At 38.0% G+C, this 25,861-nt stretch overlaps 1 protein-coding gene across 2 annotated transcripts in view; it reads right to left on the reverse strand.

Annotated features, from left to right (window-relative positions):
* The window catches only part of MARCHF1 (membrane associated ring-CH-type finger 1), a 459,926-nt gene that overhangs the window by 65,608 nt on the left and 368,457 nt on the right, over window positions 1-25,861 (reverse strand). The window contains exons 4-5 of one of the 2 annotated variants that reach the window (XM_066280125.1): window positions 21,797-21,876; window positions 20,775-21,521 (exon numbers count right to left, since the gene is read on the reverse strand). In XM_066280125.1, the coding sequence (XP_066136222.1) occupies window positions 20,775-21,521; window positions 21,797-21,876 (827 nt within the window). The remainder of the gene's footprint in view (window positions 1-20,774; window positions 21,522-21,796; window positions 21,877-25,861) is intronic. The other variant, XM_066280136.1, reaches the window with a different exon arrangement.

Consider the following 25,861-nt stretch of genomic DNA (forward strand, 5'->3'; position numbering starts at 1 on the left):
AGCAGGAAGCATCAACTCCCACCATATGTGCCTTGACAGGGCAAACCCAGTGTTTCAAACTGGTGACCTCAGTGTTCCAGGTTGATGCTTTATCCACTGCGCCACCACAGGTCAGGCGCTCCCCCCATTCTTGAGGTTACATTACTCTTAAATCTTATTCCATACAGTTCTAATCTTTATTGTTTGTTAATTGTTCCATCTATCTAAGTCCTGCTATTATGAGCTGAATAAATTTCTAGTTACTAATTTTGGGGGCAGGATCTATGTATGCCATACATTGTATGAGAAGAACAGAATGATACTAAGTACAATTTATATGATGAGAGTGTTAAAAAGTCAGGGCAAAGGTGGCAGCTTACTAGACCATAAATCGCTGGGAATGATGTAGTATTATTTGAATATGTGCAGAGCCCAAACCAAAAGAGAGTTTAGTGAGATGATGTAGCACTTCTCAGAAGTAGTTACCAACTATCAGTTTTGTTTATGTTTTAGGAAAATTAACTTATAATGAAAGCGATAAATGTCTGATCCTTGCACATACCATGAGCTCTTTAAATAGCATTTGAGGAACTAAACTGAGCTATAACAACTTTATACCCACTCTGAGCACTGAGGAAGTCAAGCACACTGATCTGTTATAAAAAGGAGAAGTGACTTATTTAATAAGCAGAGAAGAAGATGGACAGTATTTAATAACAGCGTTCTTCCTAACAGCTATTCCCAGCAACTCTAATTGACATGGAATCAGCATACGTTTTTGGATTAATAATAAAAAAATTATAAATCAGAGTTTTAAGATTTTTCTTTAGAGAAATGAGAATAAGCATTCTAAGCTATCATTTAGCCTGAGATTAAAACTATCTTGTAAACTCTAATTAAAAGTACAGTTGTGACATACGAATTAAAATATTTTATAGACAGCTGATACTTTTTTTGCAATTATAAGACTGGGCATTCTGAATCTACAATCTTCTTAACACCTACGGATGAGTGACAGCTTTTCACACACACGTGATTTTGTTAAGTGTTTTCTTTCCTCAAAGGAATATATTCAACTCAAAAAACCCTGCTACAGAGCATGACTTCCTGAGTTTAATTTCATGCCCTAATTTGTCACCACTGACTGGGTCAAAACCTCAGACCATCTGCACAGGGCTGGAGGGAATGATCAACAACAAAGACAATGGCACAGCAAAGTCCCTGGCTCCTAATTTGATCCTGGAGCGGATCCAAAGTCACAACTAATCAGCTGCATTTTCTTCCCACTAGATATCACACTGATGGAAAACAGTGGAGAGGAAAATGATCACCTTGCTGTGCCAATAACAGAAGCCGAGGAGGCCGAGTCTGATTTGAGTTCAAAGGCATTGTGGTGGTGTGAGCTGCTATGGATTGGGAAGATTCTATTTGAATTGCTCCTCTTGTGGCCCTCATCACCTCTGGTTATGCTTCAATTCTATTGATAACAAAAGTTTAAATCCTAATTGGGATTGAGGCTTCTCACATGGACTCCTCTGTTATCATCCAGCCTAGTGATTCAGTTTCACAATGGGCTAGGCTCCCTTTGAAGACCTTCTGAAGTCTCCATGAGTTCATGGAATACATTAGATATTTTCCCCCTGCATGTTGGCATGTGTTACCCTAAGGACCCCAGCCCCAAGTACCCAACAACAGAATAGATCTTCCTCTGTAGTCTTAGGGTCAGCTCCAACTGTCCAAATCCTCCAAGTCAGAAGAGATCAAAATATGGACTGTTCCCTTTGGGATAAGTCCTCTCCTGTTAACCATCATTGCCACCCTAGTCATATTTTGATGGTGAGCTCAGAGAACAGGCTACTTGTGGGAAAAGGAACTGATGCTCCCCAATGGTATTTAACTTTTCAGATTTCACCTTACAATGTTGGTGACATATAGATGTGTAAATAGATAATAACCACTGAGTGAATGTCCTTGTATAATGATTTTCTCTATATTCTCATACATTGAAAACATGCATTTTATAGTAAGCTTTGAGATCTTTTAGGGTTTATTTGTAATATTGACAAACTAAGAGATATTTCTATGTAGTTATTCTTAAAATTATTAGATTCAATTTTATTGCCTGCAAGTGGTAAAAAGGAAAAACAAAAGGACCAATAATACACACTCATTTGCTTTCTGTGTTGATATAAATAAATATATTTGGTCAGATGCAGAGTAGGGCTTTGATACATCCATAATACCAGACCTGTTAGAAAAATTATCATTATTATTTTTTTAGTATTTTTTATTTCTGCATATGGCAGAGACTTTTAATTCAAACTGATCATTTGATAGCTCTTTCTTTATGATTGCTATGTGTTTGAATCCTCATAACCTCATTCTCAACCATGACTTCCTTCTGTTTTCTCATCCATTCATTAATCTTATCTGGCTGAGCATTACATCAAAGGAAGTCTCAAGTTCCAGGGATAACTGCCAGAGTAATTTACTTCCAGATAACCAAGAATACATTGAATGAATTAGAAATAGGCTTCTGCATATGAATTCTTCTACACAGGCAAGTAAGTGTCTTGGCAAAATATTGATGTTTAAGGTAGTTCCAGCCATTCTGAGTGCAGAATGGTCAGTCTTTATTCATTCATTCACTTATTTATTCATTATTTACTTAATCATTTCTTAAGAAATAATTTGGTGCATATGGACTCTGTGCGAGGTTGTGCAAGGTGCTGTGATGAATGAAAGGACAGGTAAGTCTCAGTCTTTGTGCCCTCCACAGAGCTTATACTCTGATAGTTTATATATTGGACAGTTGTACAACTAGCTAGAATCCAGGTTACAGTGTGATGCCTATCTTTTCCAGTGCTGTTATACGCAAGGGAAATAAAGATAAAATATAGATTTGGGGTCAGGTGCTGGTTAAGCCTAATTGAAGATGTAGTTTGTGAAATAAAATTTGATCCTGGGAGGAAATTTGGAAGATGGAGATAGAAATTGATATAACACTCCACATATAGAAGATATTTTCAGTGACTTCTTAGAAGTAGAACAAACCAGGTAATTGAGTCAAATATGTGGAAAGGAATGGAAAAGTTTGTGTGGGATGTCATGCTGAAAAATAAAGTAATATTGTGGAGAGCCTCAAATACATTTCCTTCATCCATTGCCAACATGCACACATACACACTCACACTCACACACACACACAGAGGTACACATGAAAAGTTTTAACTGTATTTAGTTGGGGTGGGAACTTACTAAAAAATTTGAGTAAGAATGTACGATTATTAAAAAAAATTAATCTAGGTATATCACCTCATACATTAGAAAGAAAAAGAAAAGAATGTTTTAATAGTTAAAGTCAATGGGAATAAGAACAAGAAGTAGTGTAATAGTCTTGAGAATGGAAAAAGAGAATGAGAGACTATAGTAGTAAAGTTGGTAGAACTCAGGCATCAGTTTGGGGCAAGGAAGGGGATGAGCAGTGGGAGAATGGGAGTAAAAGACAAATTACACTGACTGTAGCTCCTCAAGACAGCTCATGATTAATCTATTTACAGGGCTTCTGAGCATTTGTTTGTCACCACAGGGATCATTTGTAAACCATAGTCTTCATAATTTAATTTTTAACTTTGTCACACTGTATGGAAACAGTCATTTTGAAAAGTAGAAGAAAGTAATTTTGCACTTTCTCACAGATGTTACTATCTTGAATTTGAGATATTTCAGTGAATAATCATATTTGAAAAATATTTTTCCAAACAGTGATTGAATTACCAATAAAAACTGTTTCAAGAAATAATTAGCCTGACCAGGCAGTGGCACAGTGGATACAGTGTCAACCTGGAATGCTGAGGACCCAGGTTTGAAACCTCGTGGTCGCAGGCTTGAGTGAGGGCTCACCAGCTTGAGCACGGGGTTGCTGACTTGAGTGTGGGATCATAGACATGACCCCATGGTCGCTGGCTTGAGCCCAAAGGTCACTGGCTTTAGCCTAAGGTCTCTGGCTTGATCAAGGTGTCACTGGCTTGGCTGGAGCCCCCCAGTCAAGGCACATATGAGAAAGCAATCAATGAACAACTAAGGTACTTCAACTATGAGTTGATGCTTCTCATCTTTCTCCTTCTGGTCTGTCTGTCCCTGTGTGTCTGTGTGTGTGTCTGTCTCTTGCAAAAAAAGAAATAATTATATATCAAATATATAGTTCTACTATAAACACATAATTAATAATGTGGTTCCTTACTTCCTCTTTCTAATTTATATTTTCGTGTGTAAGTATATTCAGAACGATTCTTTTACCATTTGTTTTTTCCAATCATTTGTTTCTCTATCATATGACAGAAAGTACAATTTTTGGGAACTAAGTTAAAATACCTTATAAAAATAAAATTATATTTTATTCAGAATCCTGAGAGAACAGAATTTCTATTTAGACAAAAATTTCTAAGATTATTTTTTCTGACAGGTTTCATTCTTCCAAAACTAAGCGTAGAACTTTGTATCTTGTCATTGAGAGACATAACTCAAGATAAAATATAATCCTATTAAAATTATATGTATAAGAACAGTTAAAGAAAATATATAAAAATCTGAATAATTAAGTTTAAAGTGGTTTTCTCTATTTCAACTTTTCTTTACAATAACCACTACTACTCTAATAATCACTAAAAGAAATACTAAAATAAACTAAAAATAAAGAGATTTAAGAATACATTTCCAATTCTACTTCACTTTCTTTTACCTTATTTTCTGGTAAGTTAACAAATTTATAAATATTATATTTATATACCTGAACAATGTAGAAAAAGTGCCTTGTTTTTTGTTTTTGTTTTTTCCTGAAGTTGGAAACAGGGAGGCAGTCAGACAGACTCCCGCATGCACCTGACCGGGATCCACGCAGCATGCCCACCAGGGGGCGATGCTCTACCCATCTGGGGCGTTGCTCTGTTGCAACCAGAGCCATTCTAGCACCTGGGGCAGAGGCCAGAGAGCCATCCTCAGCACCCGGGCTAACTTTGCTCCAATGAAGCCTTGGCTGCGGGAGGGGAAGAGAGAGACAGAGAGGCAGGAGAGGGGGAGGGGTGGAGAAGCAGATGGGTGCTTCTGTGTGCCCTGGCTGGGAATCGAACCCAGGACTCCTGCACGCCAGGCTGATGCTCTACCACTGAGCCAACCAGCCAGGGCCTAAAAGTGCCTTGTTTTTATTGTCAGTCACTGGAAACTGCTTTCCTGTCCCCCTCCTGCCCAGCTTCAGGAGACACCATTTTAGGTTACAGCATAACCAAAGGATTTCCATATAGCAAGCATTTATATTTTAATAGCAATATAAACTGTGAAGGTATTAACCCTATACATAAGAGTCTCCATTCTATACCCAAAATATCAACTTATTCGTTGGAAACACAGAAAAGTATAAATTTTTTGTCCCCCATCTTCACCCCACCCACAAATACCAATATTAGGAATGACTTGTATTATCTGAATTTAAGTATTTAAACCTTGCTATTTTGGGTCAGGTATGGTCTACCGTAACTGATCTATGATCTATGATCTATGGAAGTATGTGTATTCAGACACTCCATTAGGTATATGAGGTTCTGCTTCAGTTTCTTAGAAGCGGAATCCAATTTACCCAACTTCCTACTAGCTGCAAGGGGGCTCGCTCTTCAGCTCCATTATTAGTATTTAAACTGGCTGGATTTGTGCAGGTGTCAACTTTCTCAATTCTGTTCGCCATCCATTGAATCTTTCTCAAAGTCTCACCTTCACTTGTGTACTTACATTTTCATCATCTTTTGAGCTTTCTCTTTCTTGGGCAGACTTTTTAAAATTATGAAATAATCTAAATGATGAATTGATATCATTTTTCCTCCACACCTAATATGAATGAATTTAAATAATTATGTATGCCAGGTGCAATCATTACATTTAGCTCTTCCCTGATATCTTTGCCTTTCTGTTATGTCTCTGAAGCAGCTGTCTTACTTCAAAATAGAAACAATAAAATTTTTTTAAATGTGACTTCAATTTAGAGTAAATGAAAGACCTTTTATTTTCATGCACAAACTATGAAACTAAAAAGTGCGAGTGCTATAGTACAAACCTCAAGTATGGTGTTGCACTAACATGATGCAAAATAAGTAAGAAGTAGATCATTTTTGGAGTATGAGTGCACACACGTCTATGCAATACCCACATATATATATACACATATCATGTGTGTGTACTGCATGCTGTAGAGTTGGCACCAACTCCTGGAAACTCTACGTTCGAGTGATGTCCACAGTGTCCTGTCCTCTACAGCCCTGCTCAGCTCCTGTAGACTCATGCCTATGGCCTCCTTTATGGAGTCAGTCCACCCCATATTTGGCCTTCTATTTATACCAGCATAAGCAGGGTGGGCAAAAGTAGGATGAGTTGTTTGTATAGAAAAGAATACAATAATAAATAAATAAATAATAATACAAGAATAAACTGTTTTGTGTACTCACAACTGTTAACCTACTTTTGCCCCACCTCATAAATACATACATATGCATGTGTGTGTATATATATGTATGTATATGTACATATATAGTTGTCCCTCAGTATCTTCAGGGAATTAGTTCCAGAATCCCCAATGGATACCAAAATCCATGGATGCTCAAGCCCCTTAAGTAAAACGGAGTAGTATTTGCATATAATCTATACAATCCACTCCTAGATTTTAAACCATTTCTACATTACTTATAATACTTAATTGAATGTAAATGTGATGCATATAGCTGTTTTACTGTATTGTTTAGGGAACAACAAGAAAAAAAGTTGGTACATATTCAGTACAGACCCAACCATGGTAGGCCTAACTACATAGTGCATAGCAGAAACAAAACATTTTTTTTAAATATTTTGATCCATGGTTGGTTGAATCATCAGATTCAGAACCCATGGATATGGAAGGTCAACTGTAAATACATATATACACATATACATATATGTATGTATATAGGGTATATTTTTACTATCTATTTAGCCCACTGCACCATGAACACTCTTTATTACAACTCTGTTTTTTTATCTGTAGTCTCTAGTTTCATGGTTTTCAGACTTAAGCGTGCATCAGACACACATAGAGGGCTAGTTACAACTCGGATGGCTGAGTGCCACTCGGAGTGTTTCTAAATCAATAGGTCCTGGTTAGGGTCCAACAATGTAGGTTTAACAAGTCCCCAGGCAATTGTGATGCTACTGGTGCAGGCACTATACTTTGAGAGCCATGGATTTAGGTTTTGTTTGTTTGTTTTTAACTATAGTGTCATTTAGAAGGGAACTGCAATTAGATGGGAAATTTGAAGTTTAATCCAAGATAAAAGCTGTTAAAAGCAACTATCTTCTATTTCTACCAGTAGAGTTGTCAAGTTTGTGAATCATTCTTAAATAATCTCAAAAGTTGTTGCTCACCATTGGGCTCCATTCTAGTGTGTCCAGGCTGTACAAGTGCTGACAAGTGGACGTCCGACCCCAAACATGGTTCCTGTGATATATATATATATCATCCTGGCTTCAACTGGTCCACTTGACATTGGACCAAAATCAGTGATTCTCAGCCCTGGGTGCTCATTAAAATCATCTGGACACAAAAAATGTACCCATGCTGAGACATCACTTCTGAAGGATATCAATGAGGTCCTGGCAGCACATATATTTCTAATGTCTCAGGTGAGTCTACCATGCAGCCCAGACTGAGAACCACTAGGTGGGGTAGTAATCTCTCTGACCCTTGCTAGTCTAACTGGTACAGAGATGAGGCTTTGGAATGCTGACTGGAACCAGGGCTCCTCTGATGCATGGAGCATTTTGATAGTGTCTATGACTTCTATTTCATTCTAGTTATTTTTATTTCTTTACTGTTCTTTTAATTTTTCATCATTTCTATATTACAGTGTGGCAAAACATCTTCATTGGGTTGTGAACACCTTAAACCAAAGAGTTGTAAGCTAGCTTAGGTCAAAGAGCCTGTAAAATAAATAAAGACGCCAGAATTTTTTAAGGTGAGGCTCAGAAGGGCCAAATAAGGACAGAGTCATGCAAGGGAGACAGAAAACAGAGTGGTTTTGATTAGGCACTTGCTAGATAACCGCAAGGGAACATAGGAAATATTCAGCGTGATGTCTAAAGTAAAATCTATCTCCCAGAAGCTTCCCAAACACAGGAATTCCTGGACTATGGCATCTTCAGTCCTGCCGGGGCCTGGCAGTGAATAAAGGGGAGCTAAAGGGCTCCGGAAGTCCTCCTTGCATCTGACAGAGCTAGAAAAGATAACATTGTGCTGAGTCTCAGACAGTCAGAGCACTATGAACAAAAGCCAACCCACCAAGGCTGTCCCAGGGGTATTTAAATTTCTGAACCAAATCAGACACTGGTGTTTAAATTTACCTCTGTCTGAGGACAATTGTAGAAGATTTGAAATGAATGTATAGCTACTGTGCAACGGTTAAAAGAAAGATAAGAACCTAAATGGTAATTAGGAATGGAGGAAATGTTCAAGCTATAAATAAAGCCTCAGATATAAATCATAATTTGGAAGCAGCAAGCACTGTACTCAATATTTATCATTTAAAAATACACAGTGTTCATTTTCTATTTACATAAATATATAACAGGCCTGAATTTAATATATACATAATGGTTTAAAATGAATTTGTTTGAGTGAGAGAAGAGAGAGGGTGTTTCTGGTTTCCTTTCTCTTTTCTTGTGAGAGAAAGAAGAAATTCCATATTTCCAAACAGATGGAAGGTCATTAAAGAAAGCACGTTGTTCAAAATAACTGTAATCCTAAAAACATATGGGAGTGGGCAAAAGTAGGTTGATTGTTATTTGTACAGAAAACAATAATTAATAATTAATAATACAAGAAAAAACTTGTTTTGTGAACTCAAACCTATAAACTTACTTTTGCCTACCCTGTATTGTTATTTTTTTTAAAGTTCAAAACATAATGTTTTTAAATTAAGAAGTAAACTCTAATTGATATTTTTTATTTAGTATTTTGCACTTTGGTATAATTGGGCATAACAAACTTAGAAATTAACAAAAAAAAAGAGATAAAAACAGCACAGTCTAAACAGCTTTATAACCTGCAAATACTAACTTAAATGTCTGAAGGAGCATCATGCTTCTTTGTACTTTGCTTGAAATTTTCTGAGATTGTAAATTTTCTGACTGATACTCAAATCTATGGTAAGATAGTTTTATAAACAGAAAAAAGTCTATTTTTTTTTCTAAAAGACAAGTTGTTAAATAATTGGCCTGTAAAAGACATGCTATTTCCAAAAATAAGAGTGACCTACTTTGCCAAATTTGAAAGTAATTAATCAAATCCATTTGGTTTTGGTCATGTAAGATAATTTACCAGTCAAGACAATCAGTATTATTGATGACACTGTCATTCCATTTCTAAAAAGATTATCTTCCAAAATTGAGAACAATTATAGAAAAACAAAAACCTGCCAAGAACAAGGCATGTCTTTGAAAGATATATATGAAAATATATTAAATAATGGCATTTCTACAATCTTTTCAAGTTATTTCTCTCATAAGTTTCATGCATACATATATCAGTGTCAAAATAGAAATTACTGAGATAAATACTAATAGACTGTGTGAAATCACAATAAATGTTTATAACATTTCAATGTGTTGTTATAAATGATTTTTCTTTTCTTCGTTGGAGAAACTTGACTACATAAAATAAAGGCACATGGTATATATCTAAATTTTTACTGAGGACTGCAATAAGAAAATTATTCACTTCAAGGAAAGAAATAGTTTTAAAACTTTATATCATACTAGTATTACATACAGTTATAATGCACATCCACTTTTCTTTTCTTTTTTTTGACCATATAAATGAAGATAGAAACATTTTACTTTGTGAAAATGTGACCACTTTGCACAGAGAGAAAGCAGTAGTTGAAAGTGAGACTTGGTGTTTTTTTCTTGGGTAATCTCAAGTAACTCTTTTCTGGCAGGTTACTAAAAGTGTTCAATCCTATATTTCCTACCAACTCAGCTGTTATTAAAATGAACAGGAGAAAGTTTGTTATTAATTCCTATGAGACTCAGAATGGCAAAGGCATAAGGAAGAGAATAAATTTGAGAACTTTCTTGAGAATTTGTTACCTCTTGCAAATGAAGTTTCTCACAGGTCCCTTAGGAAGACCTTTCTCACCTGAATATTGAGGACTTTGAACAGCTTATTTTTTACTCATGGAATGGACTTTTAAAATAGAACATCATATAATTGAATACCAGTATCATTTTTGTATGGAAAAAGAAATAAGTAACAGAATGTGTAACAAAAGTAAAAAAGAAAACTATTACTGAGTAAATAGAAATCTAGGGCTAGCAGGTAGAAAATACAAGAACACAGGCTGATTAAATATTGGAAGGACTGTTCTCATAATTAGAGTCTACGAAAGGAAAGAGGAAGTCCCAGGAATGATATGTACAAAGAACAGGTAGATAATGTGTGTGTGTGTGGATGTCCCAAAGGTCTTCAAAGAGCAGATGAGAAAGTGAACCATGTGATTTGTGACTCTGAATCCACTCTTCCCAGTGGCTATGATAACTGCCTGAAATGTTAAGGTAGAGAGAGGTATGTTTTCTTTCTCTAAAATATTGAATAAAAAAAACACTACTCACTGAAATGTTATTCTACTTTAAAAATCTTATTTGAACAGCATATTTTCTTAGTTTTTAAATTTCAAGTTTATCTGGGGAGATATAAAACTATGCTAAATGTAAACTTTAGATGTCTCATGATGTCACTCCCATAGTTCCGTGTTCAGTTGCCTTCCTTGGTTGTATCTGCATTTAAATGATGTGCGATAGCCTGACCTGTGGTGGCACAGTGGATAAAGTGTCGACCTGGGAATGCTGAAGTCGCCAGTTCGAAACCCTGGGCTTGCCTGGTCAAGGCACATGTGGGAGTTGATGCTTCCAGCTCCTCCCCCCTTCTCTCTCTCTGTCTCTCTCTCTCCCTCCCTCTCTCTTCTCTAAAAATGAATAAATAAAATAAAAAAAATAAATGATGTGCGATGGAGGTAAATTATACTTCCTGCAGTCTTTGGCCACATAAATAGTTATGAACCTCAATAAAACTTTCAATAATGTTTTTCTATCTTATTATGCTTAGCATTGCCAGACTTAGTAAAAAATACAGGATGCCCAATTACATTTGAATTTCAGATAAACAACAAATATTTTTTTCAGTATGAATATGTCCTAATAAAAATATTTGTTGTTTATTTGAAATTCTAATTTCATCACATGTTTGACCCTGCAACCAGCCCCCTTTCTACAAAGCCATCAGAAAGCAGCTCTAATAAACTGTAGATCCACATTTACCCATATTGATCATATCCTCTTTACTTCTATTGCAAAGAAAGGCATACCTATCTTTCTTGGCATGGCAAGCTTTCTACTTTGAGTTTGACTCCCATCCTTTCTTAACTACTCAGTGGGAACTTAATACATGAACATCCTCTCGGTTTCCTGCACCTTCAATTGTTCTCTCTCTTGCTTTCTCTAAGCTCAATGGTCTCTTAAACTGGAAAAACAAACCAAAAAGACCCCCTAGTTCATCTTTCCTCCATCTATTACATTTTCTCTGTCCTTTACACACTCTTGGGTTTTCATCTGATCTTTATCCACTCTGTTTCCTCTATCTGTTGGTTTCTTTTTCTCTTTTGGGGCCATTAAATGTTGCTTTACAACAGGGTTCTTCTTGCCTTCATTTTCTAAGTTTGCAACTTTTCCATGAGAGAGTTTGACAGTCATCACTTACATGCTCAAGACTTCCTTATTGCCATGTAAAGTTGAGATATATTTTGTGAAGTCTAGATCTTTATGTATACTTGTCTCCAAAATATTTTGGCTATGTAGATATTTGCCATGCATCACAAACTATCAGTCTAAAATGGAACTCAATTTGCTTTTAAATGTCTCTTAGTGTGTCCATTCTCTCAATACTAAATGATATAATAATCTATAGTTTTCTAATGCAGAAACTTGAGATCATATACATATGTAATTTATTATTAAGTCCCTTTTGATTTACTTTCAAAATTCTTTTAAACCCTGTCTATTTCATTTTCTTCTGACAGCCACCATCACCTGTTCCCCAGGACACAGTGATGACTTTCTAATTGGTTGCCTATCACTTCAGGCTTGCACCTTCCAATCTATTTTCCAAAAGCACTTTCCAAGCTCGAGTAATCTTCCAAAACACAAAAGTGGCAGTGTCATTCTTTTGCTTGCAAGTCTACAGAAATTTCCCCTTGTCATTAGAACACCATCCAAACTCCTAACTATAAAGAACTCTGTGACTGTCTACCTTTGCCCTCCTCCTGCTGGGCCATCCTGGAATCCTTCTATACCATGTCTCACTCATTTCTGGTGGTCACATGTTGCCATATCCTTGTCCTGGAATAGACTGTCTCTTCTTTTGCTCAACTTACTCTTACTTCTTCTTTGGGATTCTCCCTGCTTTGTACTACTAAATGCAGTGGTTCCTTCAACTTCATTCATGGATATTTTTTACATTTGCCTGTTTAATTATTTTTCTTACCAACCGGAATATAGATTCATGAGGGATGGGACCATTACTGTGCTTTCCACTATATTTCCAGCTTCTAGAACATTGCCTTCATACAGAGTAAATTCCCAAGAAATAACTGTTCAATGTGTTAAATGAATGAGCACATAGATATAATGACAATGATAAAAAGCATCCATTTTAAGCAAGATTTTCTTAGGAGCTCAAGCCTATTATTCAAAAATTACCTAAATCAATTTTACAGATGCTACTGCTTTCTCACAAAGCACAATCCCATTGATCTTAAAAAGGAGTCTTCTGTTATGAACTTTTGGAGTTTTAGAAATTTTCTCTTCATTTTCTCATACCTACTTTAAAGTACCTGCAACTTACAAGAATTACACAAGTCAAAATACATATTATTTTTACCATTTTCTCATTCAATTTTTCTTCAAAAATTTTTATTAATGAAGAAATGAGAATATACCTAATGAAGGCTATAAGAAATAATAAAATATACCTTTAAACTCGCCATCCAACCCAAGCTAGAACTTGAACGTTATCAGGAGTTATTATTTACTTTGGACTCTTCTTCTTTTATTTATTTATTTTTAAATTTTATTTATTGATTTAAGAGAGAGAGAGAGAGAGAGAGAGAAGCAATAACTCATTGGTCTACTAAGTTGTGCACCCATCAATCCACTGGGCCAGCCAGTGACCTTGGGATCAAACTGGTGACCATGGCGCTCTGGTACATGCTCTGTCCACTGTGTGACTGGCCAGGGCTTACTGATTGCTTCTTATATGTGCCCTGATCACATATTGAAGCCATAACCTTGGCATATCTGGATGATGTTCTAACCAAATTAGCTACCCAGCTAGGGCTACTGGGCTCTTCTTCTTTTTTAAAAACTATGGATGTTATTTCATTATTCCCTATTTGTTTTTCCCTGAAACACCCAATTTCCATTATCATGCGCATAGTTTTGGCAAGTGTTTACTCTTAGCATTCACTGATTACAAAGTCATCTCAAAAGTTCTGTTGGAGAAATTCTTAAAAGCCAGAATTTTTCTGATCACTGTGGAAGACATACTCCTACCTTCAAGGAGCTTATTTTATAGGAAAAAGAGAACACATGAAACTGTTACAGGAAAACTGAATACTAAATACATGATATTTACTACAAAGATTATTATGGGAATTCCAAGAAAAAAAGATCACTATGAACCAGAAAACTTTGGAAAAGCTTTATGGAAAAGGATAAAAATAAGGATAGTGTACCTATGTTGGACATTTGGATAGAAGTATAAAGGCTTTTAGGAGGCAAAGAAATGAGTTTGATGGTGGTGAGTGCTACTGTATATATTTTGCTCATAATTCTTTTTTCACATTTTCTGATCCCTGTGCTGCTATTTTTGTTGTTGAAATGTCCTTTCCCCAATTCATACAGTTCTAGAGTCATTGGTTTCCAACAACTACATTTTAAATCCAACTTTCCCACCCAGGGACTTGCCTCAAGCATTATGCCTCATGACCTTGTGACTGTGATTATCTCAAGGATGTGACCCAAGGCAGGCTGAGGTTTTATGAACAACTACTAGTAGAGAACATTTCTTTTTTCTGTTAGGTCACTGCTGGTAAAATGTAAGCCTGAAGCTATCTCTGGCAACACTGTCTCTTCCCTCTGCTGTGTAGAGGAAGTTTATCTATAGTTGGGGAAAAACGAGAACACACAGAAAAGAAGAGAGAGAGTGAGAGACCACATTGTTTCAGTCTCTGGAGTCCCTAAAGCCATTTGTAGACCTGGATTTTCTATTTCTCTGGCTCACACATGCCTATCTTGCTTAAGCACATTTGAATTAAATTTCAGTCAATTTTAACCTTGTATAAGAGTACTGCTCAAAGCAGGTAGCCAGCTGAGGGGTGGATGTGGAGAGTAGGACCAAAATGGGACATTGACAATGAGACAGAAGGCACCACAGATCAAAAGCAATCTCTGGAGGAAGAAATGATAGAAATTAGAGACTGGGTATATTCAATGCAGAAGACAATTGTTAAAACTGAAAATTCAGAGGATTTGTTGAGTCAATGAAAGAAATGGGGGTAGTTGAGATAAGGAAGTGGGTCTGAAGGGAAACAGCACCCAAACCATGACATCTGAGTTCCTGGTAAAGTTGAGACATTGTCAGTCTATGGTTTTAGTGGGATGGCCCACACTATCCTGGTATGATAGTGTGAAATACAGAAAAAAAAAATCAAACTATGTGTTGTATCAGCATTCAATAGACTATGATAGAAAACTATAATTATGTTTCCCAAACTCAACCTTTCAATGACCTTCTCTCTTTTCTCTTCCCACTTAAAGCCAAAAGAGAATTTGTAGCATAAAACAGAGGATCTATAAATGTATTCCCTAGGTCAACAACATCTGTATCACTTCAGAACATTCCAGAAATGCAAATACATGGGCCTAACCCCAAAGTAAGGGAATCAGAAACTCTGGTGGTACTTCTGGCGATCTTGATTACAAGCCCTGTAGTCGAGTGATATTCATGAATGTTTGAGAACTGCTGGTGTAGAGTATTCTATACACATTTGCTCCAAAGAACATCAGGTAACCTCCATTTAGTGCTATTATATCACACAGTAGGAATGACTCCCTTAGAAAAATTCATTTTCCCTAAATCTAGTCATTCAAAAGCTAAGTTGAATGTGTGTTATCTTCCAGGCACTGTGAATACTCCAATGAACAAATATGATACCGTTGATCACAAAAATATCTACATGTTAGTAATTAATTTTATTTTTTTTAATTTTATTGAATTTATTGGGGGGGCATTGGTTAATAAAATTATATAGGTTTCAGGTGTACAACTCTATAACACATCATCTGCATATTGTATTGTGTGTTCACTACCCCAAGGCAGGTCTCCTTCCATCACTATTTACCCCCTTTCCCGACTTCCACCCCCCCCACCTTTTCTTCTTGTAATCCCAATACTGTTACCTGTGTCTGTGAGTTTTTTCTTTGTTTAACCCCTTCACATTTTTCACCCAGCCACTCAAGCCCCATTCCCATGTGTTAGCAATTTAAAATTATGCTATGGAATTGACTCCCAGGTGACCTGAGTATTGGCTAGGGAATCGTGAAGGCATCCCAGAAGAAATGACATTTAAATCAAGAAAGAATGGCCCTGGCCGGTTGGCTCAGCGGTAGAGTGTCGGCCTAGCGTGTGGAGGACCCGGGTTCAATTCCCGGCCAGGGCACACAGGAGAAGCGCCCATTTGCTTCTCCACCCCTCCGCCGCGCTTTCCTCTCTGTCTCTCTCTTCCCCTCCCGCAGCCGAAGCTCCATTGGAGCAAAGATGGCCCAGGCACTGGGGATGGCTCTGTGGCCTCTGCCTCAGGCGCTAGAGTGGCTCTGGTCACAACATGGCAATGCCCAGGATGGGCAGAGCATCGCCCCCTGGTGGGCAGAGCGTCGCCCCATGGTGGGTGTGCCGGGTGGATCCCGGTTGGGTGCATGCGGGAGTCTGTCTGACTGTCTCTCCCTGTTTTCAGCTTCAGAAAAATGAAAAAAAAAATCAAGAAAGAATGACTAGGAGTTAGTCTGGTGAAGGACAGAGGAGAAAATGGGTAGGCATCGTAGGCCTTAAAAGAGACAGGCCTGGCTACTTTCAGGGAACTGAAGACAGAGAAGCATGAATAGGTCATCGTTAATGATGGGTATTGAAGCTGGGGGAGCAGATCTGATAGAGAGATCATGCAGAAACTTATAAATCATATTAAAGATTTCTGAACTTGCAGTTGAGGGCAATTAAAAGGCTGTTGAAAAGTTTCAAGCAGTAGGAATGACTCCCTTAGAAAAATTCATTTTCCCTAAATCTAGTCATTCAAAAGCTAAGTTGAATATGTGCTATCTTCTAACATGATCTAATTCATGTTATTCTAAATGTAAATTTTTCTATAAAAGAAGGCCAAGCTTTTCCCACTACCCAACTTTGGGGGTAAATCATGGTGATTAAATGTCTTGTACATTATAATTGGCTAAGAGAAACTACGAATAAGGCTTTGTTGAGGTGGGAAACAGCACAGAATACCCATGTGGGGACTACATCCTAGGAACAGAGGAGGAAGGGCTTAGAAGCTTCTGCTTTGTGGTTGTGGCTGAGACCCGTCCTGCCTGTGCATTTCTAAAGAAGCAGGTGTGCAAGTTCAAGGCAACTGCTGCTGCTTCTCTCACGGGCCCTTTCCCTCTTCATAGGAGGCCCTGCTGCTCAGCTTGTGTCCACCTAGGGGCTTTTACCCTGTATGTATGATCTCATTTAAAGATTTTATCACTTTCCTAGCATCCTAGTCACTTCCCTGAGAATCTATATGTCCTCTCTGACCATAATTATATTTTCATTTTTAATGTCTTTGTACTATTTCCCTATGCTAGTGCATTATGTTAACAACAATTGCAAATAAGCAATTGTTTAGTGTTAGTCTGTGTATAGTTCACAAATGCTTGAAAAAAGTACACAGACCTAACCCTGACTGCTCTCCTATGTTTTGGTGACATGTCTCATATTATCTGCTGGACAGGTGACCCTTGAATGTCACTGTGACAACAAATAGCCTGCCTTAGTTAAACCTATCAGCTCTTTCCCAAACCAACTTGCTTCTGACCTCTTCTGCCTTCGTCAGTAACATCAGAATTTACTGTCTCCCAAATTCCAAGGTTGGAGTCATTATTGATTCCTTCGTCTTAGGCTGTCACCAATTCCAAGTACTAAGATTGTTTCCAATTACCTGGTGGAATGGCAGTATGCTGATGTTCCCCTTGTCATTACCCTGTATCATCCTAATCTTAGTCATTTCAAAGTAGAAGACTTCTACCACATCCCAACTAATTCTCCTAAATCTAGGTTCCTTTCCCAATACACCTTAAAAATACTGTGACTACTCTATATATGTTGTTCTTCATCGAGCCTATTGTATTTAGCAAGGGCTATTTTGCATTATTTTTTGAAGTGGAATCTTCTTTTTTCTTAAAAGGATAGTGTGTAGAACCCTATTATATAAGAGAGATAATTATAACACATCTCTGGTTGAAGACGGGCTAAAGGGAGCACAACCCCTTAATCTGTCCTCAACTTTCAAGGCAGCCTCTTCAACACCAAAAGGCTCATTGAGGAAGTTTGGAGACAAGGATGTACAGAAGATAATTGAACTCCTTGGAAGGAGATGCATGTTTTACTCATAATATCCCTTTAAGCAATTTATTTGCTATCATTCTATGCAAATCTTCCAATCTAGTCACTCAAATTCACACAAAATTCTTTTTTGTGCAGTGACAGAGACAGAGACACAGAGAAAGAAACAGATAGGAAGGGAGAGAGATGAGAAGCATCAATTCTTTGTCGCAGCACCTTAGTTGTTCTTTGACTGTCCTCTCATATGTGCCTTGATTGGAGGGGGCCACAACAGACTGAGTGACTCCTTTCTCAAGCCAGCAACCTTGGGCTCAAGCTGGTGAGCCCTGCTCAAACCAGATGAGCCTGCGCTGAAGCTGGCAATTTTGGGGCCTCAAACCTGGATCCTCCACGTCCCAGTTCGACGCTCCATCCACTGTGCCACTGCCTGGTTAGGTTCACACAAAATTCTTAAGCACACAGTGACATTCCTGCATTCTGCTCTGGTCACAGTAATTTCCCTGCATAGAGTGCCTGGGATGCCATCCATGCATCTCAGCCAATCTAAACTCTACTTTTTTCAGTCCCAATAATCCCCCTTTTCAGGGGTTCCCAGATTGTTCCAGCTCTCAGCACTTTTCCTGTCTACAAATTTTTGCAGTATTCCTCTTTTAAATTAACCCCATATGCCTTGAGCTTCTATCTTTTCAGTATGTGTTCAATTTCTCCTAATAAAGAATAGTACAGTTTAGAGAAGAGTCAAGTCTTCCGTTACTTTTCATCCTAGGCATCTATCTAGCACAATAGGCTGTCCTCAGTGTTTGCTTAATGGGTATATTTTGATGATAACTCACAGCAAGAAATAATAACTATAGGCCCATCGATCTCACTTTCACTAATAGAAGTCTAAGGGAAATATCTGTCTTTGAAAATGTTTCTCCAGTGCAGAGCTTTTAAGTTACAAGAACTAGCCACTAGGGCTTTAATTGCAAACATTACTTTTCCCCCCAACTACTATACCATTAAGCCAACAACCAGCTTCTTTGACTGTCTTTCATTAAATTATGTTGGAAGTAGATTTGGGGAATGACAACAGCTGGTTGCAAGTGGGGAGTTCTTAGATCAGAAATAGTGTTTCATTCTATCACCCAGCCTTTTAGCCAAGCCACACTTAAATCATATTCAAGAGATTACAAGAAACTCACCTCAATATATAAATCAAATGATGTCACTTCTCTTTAAATCACTTAGCATGTTTATTTGGCCCTCTCCATGTCCCGGTTCTCATCTCTGTCGCCCTCCCCTTTCACTCACCACACCCTGGCCACAGCAGCCTGCTTTCAGTTCCTTGGTTTGCAAAATTCCTTCCCTCACCCTGGCTTTATGGGGTGGCACTCTTCCTGGATGGTCCTTCCTGCTTCTCTCCTTGATCAATCCTGTCATCCTTGATCAATCCTGGAGCGACACCCCAGATGGGCAGAGCATCGCCCCCTGGTGGGCGTGCCGGGTGGATCCCGGTCGTGCGCATGCTGGAGTCAGTTAGCTGTGACTTCCTTAAGAGAGTTCTCCTCTTGATCTCCCAAAATAAGGAAAGCTTCCTTGTTATGTAACCCTTTATCACAATCATAAATATATATAACGATGAAATAGTTATGTTGGAAATCCTCATCCAACTGCAAGCTAAGAGGTCAGAGACTATGTACATCTCATGCATTATGATGTTTTCAAGCCTAGAATAAAACCTGATGCATAATAGATGCTTGAATTAGTAAATGAACATTTTATGAATGACTAGCTTATAAAACTTCAGAGTGGCCCTGGCCGGTTGGCTCAGTGATAGAGCATCAGCCTGGCGTGCAGGAGTTCTGGGTTCGATTCCCATTCAGGGCACACAGGAGAAGTACCCATCTGCTTCTCCATCCCTCCCCCTCTCCTTCCTCTCTGTCTCTCTCTCCCCTTCCCACAGCCAAGGCTCCATTGGAGCAAAAAGTTGGCCCGGGTGCTGAGGATGGCTCTGTGGCCTCTGCCTCAGGCGCTAGAATGGCTCTGGTTGCAACAGACTGACGCCCCAGATGGGCAGAGCATCGCCCCCTGGTGGGCATGCTGGGTGGATCCTGGTTGGGCGCATGCGGGAGTCTGTCTGACTGCCTCCCCGTTTCCAACTTCAGAAAAAATACAAAAAAAAAACCAAAAAACTTTCCGAGAAACAAACCATTCTACTATAATTTACATCCAGAATTAAATTTCCCCCATGTCCTGCCCTGAATAAAAATAAGGCTGTATTCTCTGGGGTCACATGATTCACATGAAACACACATACATTGTTTTAAAAGTAACTTCCATTTGCAAATAAGCAAGCCCAAAGCATACACTTAAATAATTGGGTTCAATATGAAAGTTGAACAATATGTTGTGTTTAAAATTATCTCCTTTGTGAATAACAGCATAGAAATGTGTACAGCTGGGCAAAAAGTGCAAGAAAAAAGTTTGAAAGCTATGAAATATCTGCATGTTGAGACCTTTTAGTACACGATTATCACTCAAGTTAATGCAGGCTCCTTCCAGGAAGGTTCCAGCACCCCCACTGATGTGTCTACGACCTGTTTCTGTGTCCTTTCAGTCTTAAATCACCCTACTGAGTTAACCAACTAGAGAACAAATTAGCACCAAGTGGAGAGGAGATTTTTCTGACCTTATAAACCCCACACCTTGATTTTGCATTGAAGAGTCTAAGGTTTCATACATCCTCACTGAGGTTTCCTCCACTCGTCTCATCTTAACTAGAATGGTCTACAAGACTCAACTGGTTTGTCAGTCCCTTTACTAGAATAAACCATTACTCAATTAAAAAAAAAGGAAAAGGGGAAATCTAATTCTATTGTTTTTCTCAGACTCACCTTTTTTCATTTTGTCAGCTTGTAACCAACCAAATAACAGCATAAATAAATGTTATGCTTTAAGGGAAGGGGTCAAACACACCTAACTCACAGCGGGAAGAAATACATTTGCATGGCATCAAGCCTTTACTATAGGGACTGACCTGCACACTGTTAAATTACCGGGCCCATGACGGCAGGTGGCAGAGTTATTCACCTGGAACCCTGCGTTGTGCACAGACTCCCCGCCTTCTGGTGCTGCCAGTACTGCAGCCCGTGCATCTGTTTTTGAAAATCGTTTCTTGCTTGTCTTATTTGGCCTGAGACTATACGAGAGCTGTGGATCCCTGTGTTGGTATTTGCTCTCACTTTCTTCACGGCTCCTTGAGGATCTCTGAATCTCATAGGGTCCTCCAGGCAGCGAAGGACCGCACTCTTGGTACCATGGGCCATTTCCTCTGCAGAAATTTAAAGAGCAGCTCTCACATTCAATCTGCTCTCCTTGCTGTTCACCTTTGGATCCCAAATTTACCAGATCATTGTCATTGGGGGCAGAAGACCCATCCAAGTTTCCACATGACTTATTGTTATTTCTCCTTCTTCGTGACAGTCGGAATTTCACCTGGGCTCTCCTTTTTGCCTGAATCCAATGACTGTCATCTAGGGAAGATGAATCTGAAGAGTCTGTGCAAAGCTCACTCCATCTGGGGCTGGAGATTTGCAGGTGAAAATCATTTCTTCTCCCTTTTACTTGTTCTTCTGCATGCTCATATCTCTCAGAGGCCTTTCTCCTCCTCCTAGGCCTCTGTTTTACTGATTTCTTACCAGACTCCTTCCTAGCCGGGCTCAACACCATGACAGGGGTGCATTGCTCAAATGCATCTTCTGACATGTCATGCAAGATGGCAGATCTAAACAAAGTGGCAGGCAAAGGATGGGAGTGGGAATGGAGAGGAAAGCCATGGGAAACAGAGAGAGAGAATGATGAAAATGATAGCATGGACCAGAGTTGGTAAATAAAGAGCAAATGAAGAAAATGCACTAAAGAAAAAAAAATTAAGCCAGTATAAATTAACCATGGACAACATAAAGCAGAAGCAAGAGCCACACAGTCTCAGAATGTGAAACAAGAATACAAAACACTGGTCTAAAAAATATTGAGTAGAATCATATGCTGAGCACTTACCTGCAGATGTCCTGAGTGGATGGACAGACAGACAACCTTGACTGGCTCCTGGGAGCTGTCCCTGTGGTTGGGCTGCTTGCCTGGAGAAACAAGTTAGATAATTTGGCATCTTGGTTAAGGTAATACATGGTTGATATCTTGCTTTTTTTCCACATATTTAAAAAATTACAACAAACGTGGCTGCCGGTCATGTTGATCATAGCACAGCTCACAGAATGTAGGAAGTTAGAGGCTCATTTTGCAAAAGTAAAACTTATTTGAGGAACTTGAAACAGCTGAGATGCTGTACGACTTTGCTGTTGCTTCATTTATGAGAGAGGAAGATGATTCTACAAGTTTCTATTCTATTTACTGTAAACATTTGAGTGGAATGGCTCAGGCTTAATTTGCCTTGGAAATAAATGAGTAATACTTGAATATCCTATGATATAAAGGACATACAGACTATTATGTGACAAGGGTGATAATAATCTAGAAAAACCTAAATAATCAAATAGCCATTAGGTTGCTAGATGCTGCTTGGAGTTAACATTAAGTCACAACAAGGCCCCATGAGATAATATACTTGAAAATATTCTGTAATATTCAAAAGCCTCTAGTTATTACTACTTCATCATTAAAACCAAAGAAGTCTATCAATCACTGTATTATTGATCTTTTCTATCTTTTAATCACTTGAACATACTGAGCCTAAGAGTAAGAGAGTATGAAATACTTCAGATTGTTGGCATAAAGTAGAGTACACGTCACTAAACTCCCACCTTTCTTCACTCTATTTGACTTCTTCAACCTGTTTTGTTTAATACAGGTGATAATAAATCAATAGCTGTGGTATACTGAGAATCTACTCTGTGCCCTGCTTTGTGCTGTGGCGTTACCTACTGTCCCTTTCATTCTTATAATTATCTGACAGGTGGGAAATCATCATAATGAACAGTTCTGAGTGAATATTATATGTCAATTACTGTTTAAGTAATTTCTGTATGTTCAGTTATTAATACAAGAAATGTATGTGGTAAATATTGTAATCATTTCTATGTTCTAGATGAAGAAACTGAGAAATTGGTGGTTTCTTACTAGTAGGTGTTAGAGCAGAGGCTGGATGAGGAATCCTGTTTCTCTCTCTGTTCTCTTATCTGCCTAGCAATATAGTTCTTTACACAGGAGAAAATCAAGGAAGTCCTAGGTCCAGATTTAGGCCAGTCTGACTGCACAGTTGAAATAAACAATTTTTCTACCAAGAAAATAACAATAAAGGTAGAAAAATTAATCCCAAATTTCAAAGTAGTTCTAAAAATTCCCACATTTGAGATATTGTGGGATCCAGAGAAAGAAAAACTAATTTTAACTCAAAAGGTCAGAAAAACTTTCAAGCCTGACCAGGTGATGGCACAGTGGATAGAGCGTTGGCTTGAGATGCAGAGGACCATGGTCATTGGCTTGAACATGGGCTCATCCAGCTTGAGCATGGGCTTAGCAGCTTGAGTGAGGGGTTGCTCACTTGAGCGTGGGATCATAGACATGACCCCATGGTCGCTGGCTTGAGCCCAAGGTTGCTGGCTTGAGCAAAGGGTCACTGGCTCAACTGGAGTCTACTAGTCAAGGCACATATGAAAAAGCAATCAATGAACAACTAAGGTGCTGCAATGAAGAATTGATGCTTCTCATCTCTTTCCCTGTCTGTCTGCTGTCTGTCCCTCTCTCTGTTTCTGTGTCTATCACTGAAAAAAAAAAACCCAAAAGTACTTTTAAGAGGAGGCATGGAAGGCTGAATAATATTCCATTCCCTCCCTATATGTTACTATCCCAATCCTTGGAATTTGTGAATACATTTTTTTACACAACAAAAGGCACATTGCAGATAAGATTAAGTTAAATATTTTGAGATGGAGAAATTATCCTGGATCATCTTGGTGAGCCCAATGTAATTAATCATGAGGAACCTTATCGATGGAGGCAGAAAAGTTAGAATCAGAGAGAGACAATGCCAGGCTAAGAACAGAGGTCAGAGAGAAGGCAAGATGCTACATTTCTGTTTTTAAAGATGAAAGGAGGGATCCCTGACCCAAAAATACAGGTGGCTTCTAGAAACTGGAAAAGGCTAGAACTAAGACTGAAATCTGTTTGACCAGCTGATTGCTGTAAAGTTAATCCTAGCTGGCGTCACTCAAAATTCATTTGTTCAGCAAACATGAATGAAGGGTGTATTATGTGATAGATACAATGACGAGTTCTGAGCATAAAGAAATAGAAGGCTGCCTTAAGGGGCTTCTTAGTGAAGAAGAGATGAAAATGAACAGTCAACTGTAATAGTCCAGTGTAACCTGATAAGAGTCTAGTAATAGAATTCTGATGAAGGAAGACATCTAATGTAGAATGGAGCAGACATGTAAAGTAAGAGTCCCAGAGGTGATGACAACTGACCTTAAAAAGGTGAGTATGAGTAAAGCGGGGGAGGGCAGTCCAAACAGAGAGAAGGGCATACACCAGCACAGACTAGAGAGAACGTGGCTTGTTTGGGGAACACAGAACATTTTGTAGTGGCTGGAGGGTTGGTAGTGAATGAGATACAAAGTAATATAAAGTCAGGATAAATGAGTAGACAAAGGTCCTGTATGCCACATTGAAATGTTGGGGCTGTATCCTCAAATAACTGTAGTCATTGATGGATATTCAGCAAAAAATGGAAATGATGAAATCTGGGAATGAGAAAGCTCACTTTGGCCACTGAGAATTGGAAGGTCCAGAACTGACTATGGCAGGGAGAAGAGTGAGGGGTCCATACATCCCCTGTACAGTGGGGATTCAGAAAAGGGCTACTTTAAGCACTACAACCCCAAGTGATTGTTTTATATTTAAATATGATAAAAATTACTAGAAAGATCAGCTGAAAAAAAGTAATATGGGGAAATATCTATGAAAATTCTTTAATAAAAAATAAGTGGGCTCAAGGATTAGAGTACTTTTATCAGATAACAAAATATTATAGCTCTTCAGAAATTAGAGGGCTATATGACTGGCAAGGGAAAAGACACATCATTAGAAATCTGTTATCTATCTCTCTATCTATTTATCCTTTATTACATGAAAAAGTTGCATTACAAATCAGTGGGGAAGGCTAGGGTATTAAATAAATAACAGGGGAAATGACTAGTCATTTGGGAATATGTAAAGCTTAATGCCTTCCTTACTGCCTACACTAAACTTCAGGTGGATAAAAGACTTAAATATAGTAAATAAAATCATAAAAGTATGTGAAAAACACATCACTGAATATGTTTATAATATTTTAAAAGGGAATTCTTTATTTTAGGACAACATAAAACAAAAAAATTAATATAGGATAAGACAAATAAGCATGATATTTAGAAAAATAAATTAATTTATAAAAAAGAAACATGTACACTCATACATCAATACTACATCAGAAAACATTCAAAGCCATAAATAATGCCATATTCATAACATATATGCTAACCAAACAGCTACTTTCCCTAGGATTCAGAGATCTTTTACAAGTCAAGGAAGAAAAGAAAAGTTGATTGATTTTTTGAGAAAAATGGGTAATCCAACACAGACAGTTCACAGAGAAGGAATTACACATGACCAAAAGCCACGTGTAAAAATATGCTCAATTCAATAAGCAAACAAATGTAAATTCAGTTAACAACGGTATTTACTATCACTCATCAGATCAGCACATTTAGAAAAGATGGATAACACCCACTGTACTGAGGTGGGGGAGACCAAGCATTCCATACATTGTTGAAGTATGTAACTAAATTGGCACAACTTGTTGGAGGGCAATTTGGTAAACTCTATTAAAACAGAAAATGTCTATGCTATTCCAGTCAGAAAGTCTAATCATAGGAATCAATTTTGCTAAAACACTTGCACAATTGCCCAAAGATACTTTCATTATAACAAGAATGTTCATTATGGCATTGTTTGTAACAGTGAGAAATTGAAAACAACCCAAATGTTCAGTTATTTACAATGAGATAAACAAACCATTAAAAGGAATGAGCGAAACCACACACATGCACACACAATCTCACATACATA

This window comes from Saccopteryx bilineata, chromosome 1 (genome assembly GCF_036850765.1).
Source record: "Saccopteryx bilineata isolate mSacBil1 chromosome 1, mSacBil1_pri_phased_curated, whole genome shotgun sequence".
NCBI lineage: Eukaryota > Metazoa > Chordata > Mammalia > Chiroptera > Emballonuridae > Saccopteryx > Saccopteryx bilineata.